The 10,509-nt window shown below is 37.7% G+C and overlaps 1 protein-coding gene across 1 annotated transcript; it reads right to left on the bottom strand.

Annotated features, from left to right (window-relative positions):
- Nucleotides 1–6,474: 6,474 nt before the first annotated feature.
- Nucleotides 6,475–6,954, bottom strand: LOC149196835 (17.8 kDa class I heat shock protein-like). The gene has a single exon (XM_089408452.1). It carries the CDS (start codon nucleotides 6,952–6,954, stop codon nucleotides 6,475–6,477), a length of 480 nt encoding a protein of 159 aa, XP_089264578.1.
- Between the last annotated feature and the right edge of the window lie 3,555 nt (nucleotides 6,955–10,509).

The raw sequence follows: 10,509 nt of genomic DNA, 5'->3' as shown, positions 1-10,509 counted from the left end.
TAAATTGCTGCAAAACTCATTTAGGGGGCAGTATTGCTGATAGCATGAAAATTCGAATTGATTGGAACACCGCCTTTGTGAGCACGAGTCTAGCTGCCAGATTTAAAGATCTAATCGTCCAATTTCTGACTTTATCCTTCATTTTTTTGATCAACGGTTCCCAAATGCTCTTGTGGAAGGGTTTCGCCATTATAGGAACTCCTAAATATTTTGAAGGGAGGGAATCCCTATGAAAGCCTAGAATTCTGGAGATATTTCTTTGAATAGCAATATGAGTATTAAAGAAAAATATTTTGGATTTGGAGAGGTTAACTTCCATACCTGAAGCCATGGAAAAATCATTCAGTTTTTTTTTGTATGCTCGAGCCTTTTTTACTATGGGGATTCCTTGTAACATGGTGTCATCAAGAAATTGTTGGTGTGTCAAAGCGTGACCATTCTCATTTAGTGGAAGACCTTGAATTATTCCCATAACTCTGGCATGCTCGATAGACTCGCCAAGACCTTCCATCATGAGTATGAATAGGAAGGGAGAAAGTGGATCTCCCTGCCTGAGCCCTCTTGAAGGAGAAAAATCTCAGAAGGAGAGCCATTAACCAATATTGAAAAACTCGAAGAGGTAACCAAGGCCATGACCCATCATACCCAATTGTGATCAAAACCAAATATCTTTAGCACTTTCCTGATATAGGTCCAGTTCACTTTGTCATAAGCTTTTTCTATATCCAGTTGCAAGATCATACCACCGCTCCTTGTGTTGGTTAATGAGTGAACCACTTCATGAACTTGAATAATGTTGTCTAGAATTTGCCTCCCTTCGACATATCCTGATTGTTCCCCCGAAATTAGAGAAGGAAGCAGACGTTTAAGTCCATTGGCCACAACCTTGGATATTATCTTGTATACCACATTGCATAGTGTTATGGGTCTGTACCTATCTGGTGTTTGAGCATTTTCCTATTTAGGGATTAGGGAGATGGAGGAGGTGTTGAGAGCTCTCAAGATGGTTCTCTTTATCGTGGAGTCTTCCACAACATTCAAAATATCCTCTTTTACAATATTCCAACAAGTTTTAAATAAATCTACATTGAAGCCATCGGGGCGTGGTGCTTTGCCATTCTGCATGTCATTGAGAACCTCATTGACCTCTTCTTCAGTCACTAGTTTGTTGAGATTGAAATTGTCCTCTCTAGACACGAGCTTAGGTATATGCTTGATTAATTCCCTGATATGATGTTCTCTTTTTGGATTACTTTCCTGGGTTATTTCTCAGAAGTGTTGAACTAACACCGCCTCTATATCTTCATGGGATTGTAGAAGCTGTCCATCCTCCTTTTTTATTGAAGAAATTCTTTAGTGTGCTCTATTCACCATGGTGGATCTATGAAAAAATCTTGTATTACGCTCTCCTTCTTTTAGCCATTAGAATCTAGATTTTTGTTCCTCTTGTTTACACAAGTTCTCCCAGTCTTGATGATGTTTCTCAACTAGATCATTTTTGTCTTTATCAAAACCTTTCATGATCATAGCTTGGTTGAGTTTCTACATTTTGTTTTTGACTAATTTCTTTTCTGCAAAAATATTGCCAAAATCCTTCCTATTCCATTCTTTGAGCCTCATTTTTATGTGCTTCAATCTTTTATGAAGCATGAACATTCTAGTTCCCCGAAGCTGAAGATCTCCTGCCCACCATTCTTCAATATTATTGATGAAATCTCGGTGTGAAAGCCAAATATTCTCAAATCTCAAAGGTCTGTTCCGGGGGGATACCTATACCCTTGATCTCCATTTGAATTGGCCAGTGGTCTCAGCCTCCAACGGGAAGAACACTTGCTATTATTTCCTTATCTGAAAGCATTAGATCATGAGAGATAATAAATCTATCCAACTTAGATGCTACGAGAGACTCCCCTCCTCTCTTGTTGTTCCAAGTGAAGAGGCCATTGTTTGTTTCCACATCCACTCTCTTGGGATGTATTATCATTAATGTTCTATTGAAGAATTTGATTCCAATTGTTATTTAGTGAATGCTTTAAGATTTATATAAACATGGAGAACATATGTCTTTCATCACACTCTCCATAAGAAATTTAGGTATTGGATATGCATTATTGTATTTCAATAGTATTTTTAATGCAATAGAAATTATCATTTCATAATGGATGAGTTGTGGAACTACTTTTCGGACAATGTGGATGCGCATACTTACATTGTTTATTGAGGTGACTAAGCCCATTTGGGATCATTTGTAGCCCCATTTCTTTATTTGTGCAAACAAAATTCTTGTTATTTGGGAAATCAAGGAAACAAGCAAGAACCCAAATGAGTAATCATAACATTCACAAGAAAAGGGAGCTTAGAAACACAAAAGGATAAGGGATGGACAAAATGTCAAGGTTTTACATTTCATTAATTTGGACATCATGCCTTTGAATTTACCAATCCTCTCTTCAAGTTATAAGAGTGTTGCTACAATTGGAAATGACCTATTATGTCTTATTTGTTTAGGTTATCCAAAAACTTGGTAACTTTGCATTTTCAAGTTACGTTTTTCATGATCTACATAACATCTTGTCGGAAATGTTTTTTCCTCTTATATAGACTTGTACTTAAGTTTTTTCTAAGTCATTTCCAAAGATTATCCTATTCTTTCCAAATTCCAACTTTTTACATATTCTACATTTGATTCTAGGTATGCCTTCAATTTGCTTTATGGATGTTTGTATAGGTGTACTCTTGGATGAGTCACAATCTCTCTTCCTTAATTTTTCTATTGTTTTAAATACTTTGTGTACTATTTTTATATGTAGAATTTGTTTGGATTTGTGAAAGTTCATCCTATTTTTGTAGCTTCGGTGTATTTCTACTATGTTATATTGTGGATTGTATTGATCAATACTTTGATTGTCAATAATGGTTCATAATGAATGTGTGATATACTTGTTTGGAATGATACATTGTTATATTATTGATTATAATTTGTATTTGGTGAGTATTAATTGACAACACTTTTAGTGATAGATAACCATATTTGTATTTTTACATTGGATATGAATGATGCGGGGTACAAGAAAAATGGTGACCATTCAACTCTTAATTTTTCATATGGGATTGTGATATTAACAAGATATCCTTGTTGGCCTACGAACATTGGTGGGGGTCATATAATGTCATTTGTTAAGTATTTTATTAGAGAATGCAACACATCTTGGTTGTGACCCATGATTTTATTCCAAAAGGGTTGGAGAATATAGAGTTCTAAAGATTGTTTATCAAAATCACATGCTATTAAGTGAGAAATTGTAGTAAACATGCTCTCAAGACATTTGGATAGGATTTTTTTATTTTATCCAATCCACTAATTTTCATTTCATGAACAACATGTTGGTAATGATTTTCAAGATCTTTGGAAAGAGGTGACAAGCAATAATTAGATACAAAGTTGCATCCACCTAATTTTTTGTACAATAAATTTCAAAATGTCCATTAAGGGGATTTGTGTCATGAAACGATATGTAGAATGGAATTGTATTTACATGATTATTCAAAACAGAATACCTTGTTTCCATTGTTAATGAAAAAACTCCAATTGTTATGTTCAACCACTTGGGTCATTGTTTAATAAGCTCATCAAAACTTAATATTTACAATACATCAATATTTTTAATAATGAATATTTACCATGGATATTATTAAATTCTAAGTAGGATATTTTAAAATACCATGCCCCAATACCTAGAAGAGAAAGATAGAGAGGGGCTGAGGGAGGGAGAGGAGGGAAGAAAATCATAATACCATTGGTTAATACCATGGTTTATCAATATCATGGACCAACTATGATTTTGATTATTATGTTATATATGGAGGATTTTAATTATTTTATTACAATACAATGGGCCAATATCATTGCTTATCAATGCCACATGCCCAAAAAAAGTAAATTATTTCAAAACAAAAATATTTTACAAATACTTTTTTTTTCATTTAATTTTATAATATTTTTTAATCAAATCTAAAAGAAAAAAAGGTTATAATTAATTTTGAGGTATATAAACCCTCCATCCTCACTAGTATGAAAAATATTCCCATATATATTAAATCAAGGATAGGCCAATTTTAACAAAGGATCCTCACTAGTATGAAAAATATTCCCATAGATACTAAATCAATGATAGGCCCATTTTAAAGAAGGATCCATGCAAATGGAGAAAAAAAGTGACTAACAAAGATAGAGGAAAGATAAAGCATGATTATCTTACCTTTTTTATTATTTTATTTTCTTTGAAATGTTTGATCCAAAATGTAGGCTTAATATTTTACAACCAATTGTATATTTTTATTTTAGATACTCTCTTAAATACAATACAATGGGATCATATTTAAGAGAGAGAGTGAGATGGAGGGGGAATTGAGTATGGGAGAGAGACATAGATGTGGGAGAGAGAGGGGGAGAGATGAAGGAAGAGAGAGAGAGGAAGGGGAGAGAGGAGGAGAGAGGGGAGGAGAGAGGGGAGGAGAGAGAGATATGTATTTTCATGGGGAAAGAGACGAGGGGAAGAATAAAGACATTGAGTGATAGAGGTGGAGAGATAGAGTGAGTGATAAGGGAGATGTTAAGATGGAATGAGGGAGAGAGGAGATGAGGAAAGGTAGAGAAAAAGAGAAGATAGACATAGGGAAAGAAGGGGGAGAGAGATAGGGAGACATAGATATGGAGCGGGGAGAGAGGGGGAGATCGAGAAGGGGAGAGAAAGGGAGATAGTGACAGAGTTTGAGGGTGGAGAGAGAGCATGTGTGTGATGGGGGGAGAGACACATGAAGGTGGGAGAGAAAGGGAGAGAAAGGAAGGAAAATACAAGACTTGAGAGAGAGGAGAGAGATGGAGTTGGAAGAGGGAAAGAGTTGGTCGGAAGAAAAATGACATTGAGAGATAGAGGTGGAGAGAAAGGAGTGATAAGGGAGAGATGAAAATGGAAAGAGGGAGAGAGGAGACAAAGGAAGGGAGAGAAAAGGAGAGGAGAGAGATAGGGCAAGAAGGGGAAGAGAGAGACGTGGAGACATAGATATGGAGGGGGGAGTGAGGGGGAGAGAAAGGAGAGAGAGATGGAGATAGTGACAAAGTTGGAGGGTGGAGAGAGAGAGTGTGTGTGATGGGGAGGAGAGATAGAGGGAAGTGGGAGAGAGAGGAAGGAAGAGAGAGAGGAGAGAGAGATGGTGTTGGAAGGGGAGGAAATACATAGAGAAGCAAAGTTGGATAGAAAGAGGTAGTGACACGAGAGAGATGGTGAGAGAGAGAGAGAGAGAGAGAGAGAGAGAGAGAGAGAGAGAGAGAGAAAACATGAAGAGAGAGGGGGAAATTAGGGGAAGACATGGAGAGAGAGAGAGGGGAGAGTGAAGGGGAAGAGCGAGGGAGAGGAGGGGAAGAGAGAGAGAGAGGAAGAGGAAGGGAGAGAGAGGGAGATAGATATGTATGTTGAGAGAGTGTATGTTTTCGAGGTGAGAAGGAGAGACAAGGGGAGATAGACATATAGATAGAGGGGGGAGAGATGGAAGAAGACAAAGGAAAAGAGAGGGAGGGAGGAAGAGAGATAGATAGGGAGAGATAATGGGGAGAGAGAGAGAGAGAGAGAGAGAGGGAGAGAGAGAGAGAGGGAGAGAAGAGTGAGGGAGAGAGAGAAATAGATAGATATATATGGGGAGGGAATGTTTAGTTTAAGGGCTATGACAAAGATATAGATGGAGGGGAAAGAGCAAAGCAACGAGAAAAAAATAAAGAGGGAGGAGATATATATATATATATATATATATATATATATATATATATATATATATATATATATATATATATATATATATATATATATATATATATATATATATATATATATATATATTGTTGACACCTAATCCGAAACGGATGGGTGAACTTGACAGTCATCAGGAAGATGAACTGATCCGTTGTATTTATGTATATAAATATGAGTTAGCTAATAAATAATAATATCAGTTTTCTCTCCCGCTCATTCTGGAGTTACCCTGGCCTGACATGGTATCAGAGCACAGGTCCCAGTCCCTGAAATAGTTGTAACTCCTGCTGTTCTGAGAGCTGCTCATACCTGAGCGCTGCTCTCTCCTGAGCGCTGCTCTGCTCTGACATCCTGAACGCCACTGCACTATAAGCGTTGATGCGTTTCTGATTTTTGAATTGATATTGAATGCCTCTGACTGCCAGAGACTGCGCCCTCTCAGATCATGAGTAATTGATACTGAATGTGCATTTTTTATTATTGAATGCATAGAAGCGTTTTTGGTGCCTCCGCGCAGGAATACCTGACACTCGTTTTTTTGGTGACGAGTCGTTTTTTGTTATTGAATGCATAGAAGCGTTTTTTGGTGACTCTCGTCTTTTGGCTTGACATCTGCGTATATACATTGTTTTTTTGTTGAAAAGCCGGAGACCCTCTCAGAGGAAGATCACCGAGCGTTGCGCCATAGCCGCTTTTCATCTCGCGCCATATACCCTTGATACCCGTGCCATTTCTCACCCTCACGTTCCTGTTTGTTGCGTTCTCCGCTTATCTTCAAAAGCCGGTCATCTTCCACCTGTATCTTTATCTCCTCCTTGCTCAGACCTGGAAGTTCCACCATGAAAATGTGTGCTTCGGGTGTCTCCTTCCAGTCAGCCAAAATGTTGTTCAGTGATAGGGACGTATGATCATCCCCGCCTCTCCTTGGGGAATTAATGGCAGCTTGAAATAGCTGATCCCTCACGTCCGAAGGCAATGTATCCAATGCATTATTATGGCCACCAGACATTGGAATGAGGGCACCAAACTTTCCGACTTTTGCCATTCTGCCGTGAAACGAGCTATCTGGAATCACCAGGCGCAGGATCTTGGCAGAGATTGTAGGCAAATGAAGGATATTTTTGGGACCGAAGTCCTCCATCTCCATCTTTATGAAGCCTGAAGCGATGCCACCTCTGTCTACACCTCAAATATTTGCGCAGTTTGATTATGCATATAACCAAATGATTTGCGGTGTTTGATTATGGTAGCTGGTTTGCGCAGTTTGTTTATGCAGTGTAATTGCGCAGTTTGTTTATGCATATAACCATATGAATTTAACCTGATTCATCTCAAAAAGTTTGAGAATGACAAGAAATATGATTTTAATGGCGGTATAATGTTGTGCTGATGATATGTATTTATGATGGCAGTTTTAAGTATTGTGTTGTAAGCAGTTTTCAAAGGGGTTATATAAGCAGTTTTCAAAAGCATTCAAAGTCATATCAGTCAAAGCATTTTATATATCAAAGCATTTGTGGAGGTGATATAGTGATATTGCACAGTTTTTTATTTTTGGTAATGCTGTATTGAAGCATAAAGTGATATAATATTTCAATGAAATTATGATGCCTTCTGTCACACATTAGAGGGATTTGTAGAAAATATAGTGCATAAGGCTGTAAGGAAGTTTTTTTTTTTATCAAGCAGAAGTATTTTTTACAGAATGCATTCAATCATCTCTATGGTCGGAATAGTTCTCACTGGCAAGGAGAACTATTCTGAATGGTCTCGGATGGTAAAACACACCCTCATCTACAATGAGCTGTGGAAAGGAGTGTGTGTTGGAGAAGAAGACAAATACCCTGTGTAGCCTACATCAGATAAAGAACTTGTCATCTGGGAAAACAAGAACAGCAAAGCCTATGCATTGATCGGAGCATCTGTAAATGAAGAAGTAAGTCGTCATATTTCATCCTATTCCACTGCCTTTGAATCTTTACGAAAGCTGAAAGAACTCTATGATTCACATTCTGCACTTGAAGTTATTCAGCTCATGATTAAACTCTTCACTCTTGAACTGAAAAATAATGATCCCCTTGCTCTTGCATCTGAAATAAAGTCTATAATGCATGACATTAAATCCACTAAGGTTGAGCTGGATATCTCTCTTATTGCCTTTCTCAAAGCACTCTATCCTACCTACTCCAATTATCTTGAGTCTTTACAAGCAAATGGAAATCTTAAAGAAATAACCTTTGAGTCTCTTGTGAAAAAGTTTGCTGAAAGAGAGAAAGCCTTTGGAAAGAAAACAGTCCCTGAATCTTCTGAAGAGACTGTTTGCCTTGCTCATAAAGAAAAGCATCCTGCTCAAGATTCTACAAGAGGAAGAGGTGGACGAAGAGGAAGAGGAAGATACTTCAGAGGCAGGGGGGCAGACATTCTCAAGAAGAAAAGGCAGATCTGCATTTCATTCGCTGCAAACGAAAAGGATCACATGATGCTTCTACATGCAAGCTACCATGGGACAAAGTTGAGCAGAGAAGAAACCAGCAGAAAGGTAAAACTGATGACACAGACAAAGGTAAAGCACCTGAATCCGCTCACTATATTGAGGCACAATGTAACATTGGAGTAAATGAAGATTTGTTTAATGCTTCACTTGCTTCTTCGAAAAATGACTGGTTGCTTGATTCAGGAGCAACCTGTCATATGACTCATAGGAAAGATTTTTTTGAAGATTTCACTGACAATGTTGATGGAGCAGTATACTTTGCAGATCAGTCAAAAATCAAGCCATCAGGGCTTGGCACAATCAGGCTTAAACTACCTGGTCTTCCAGACTTTCTTCTGGATCATGTTCTATATCTCCCACAGCTCAAGAGAAACTTGTTGTCCCTGGTCCACATTCGCGAGCAAGGTCACTCCATTCATATGTTTGATGGAAAGCTTGAGTTAAGAAAGGCATCTGACCATTCACTTGTCATGAGGGGTATAGAAGAACAAGGACTTCTTAAACTGCAAGGAACCTCTGCTCATGCACAACATTTTTCATATATTTCTCATCATGAAGAAGGTACACTTCCATGAAGTTTATTATGGCATGCTAGATTTGGACATTTAAACTATGATAGTCTCCACTTGTTGAAGAAAAATGGTGTTGCTGGTTTGCCTACAATTCCTAGAAAACATAAGCAATGTGATGCTTGCATTCTAGGAAAGCATAGCAAACAGTCTTTTCATGATTCAAATTCAAGAGCACATAGGAAGCTTGAACTCATTCATTCAGATTTATGTGGTCCAATGCTTGTTTCTTCTGCAAATGGAAATAAATATATCATGACATTTATTGATGATTACACCAGAATGTGTTGGGTTTATTTATTGAAGAACAAATCTGATGCTTTTCAAACATTCAAGAATTTTCATAAATGGATTGAAAATGATGCACAATCTCATATTGGGTCTATTCACACTGATAATGGAAAAGAATATACATCAAATGAATTTGAACACTATCTTCGCCAACATGGGATTAAACATCAAACAACTGTGCCTTATAATCCTCAACAGAATGGTGTAGCTGAAAGAATGAACAGAACAATTTTGAATATGGTACGATCCAAGCTTTTCTTCAAAAATGTAAAGACAATGTTTTGGGCTGATGTTGTTCTATGTGCTGCATATATAAAGAATATATGTCCATCTAGTGCTATAAGAAACAAGACTCCTTATGAATTGTGGTATGGACATGTTCCTTCGGTAAAACATCTCAGGATTTTTGGTTCCACCTGTTATGCTTTAATACCAAAGGTACATAGAAACAAACTTGGTGCTAGAAGTCGTAAGTGTATCTTCCTGGGGTATTCAAACACATCTAAAGCATACCGCCTCTATGATGAAGTAAATAAAAAGTTTGTTTTATCTAGAGATGTCATTTTTCTTGAATCATCCAAATCTGACAGTGTTGTTGAGCGGCAACTTGATCGCTTGGATAGATTCAAAAAATTGAAATCATTTCAAGAGTTTGATAATCAGATTCCATATCTTGAAGGGGGGATTCCTATACTAGATCAACATGTGGAATCTTCTTCTGAAGAACAATCTCCCCTGCATGACACTCCAACAACAGATGATGCTTTAAGTGATGTAATTGATAGAATTGGGAGACTCAATCTTGATTCAGACCCAACTCAATCAACAGAGCAGCCTGGACCATCTCAGAAAGGTCCCCCAAAGTGGCTGACAAAGACACTTGAAATTGTTCATCCTGATGAAATTGGAAAAACAGGAACCAGAAATACAAACCGACAAGATGGAGGTGATGTAGATAACTCTAATTCACCTGCTGATATGGATGTTACTTATGATTGTGAATTGAACTTGTCTACAAATTTTGAACCAACTTTCTTCAAAGAAGCTGCTTCTCATGATGAATGGAAAGAAGTGATGCAGAAGGAGTATCATGCCCTCATAAAGAATGGCACTTGGAAGCTGGTTGATCCTCCATTTGGAACCAAACCAATTGGCTGCAAGTGGGTCTACAAGAACAAATACAAAGCTGATGGCTCACTTGACAAGCACAAAGCTAGGCTTGTGGCAAAAGGTTTTGCACAAAAGGAAGGGGTCGATTATGAGGAAAATTTTTCCCCCACAGCAAAATGGGCCACCATCCGGACACTCTTTGCACTAGCTTCTCAAAACGATTGGAAAGTCCATCAAA

The sequence above is a fragment of the Pinus tabuliformis genome, chromosome 2_2 (assembly GCF_031772625.1).
Source record: "Pinus tabuliformis cultivar Carrire ecotype Pingquan chromosome 2_2, CPIR1, whole genome shotgun sequence".
Taxonomy (NCBI): Eukaryota; Viridiplantae; Streptophyta; class Pinopsida; order Pinales; family Pinaceae; genus Pinus; species Pinus tabuliformis.
This window is presented reverse-complemented; position numbering and strand designations above follow the sequence as displayed.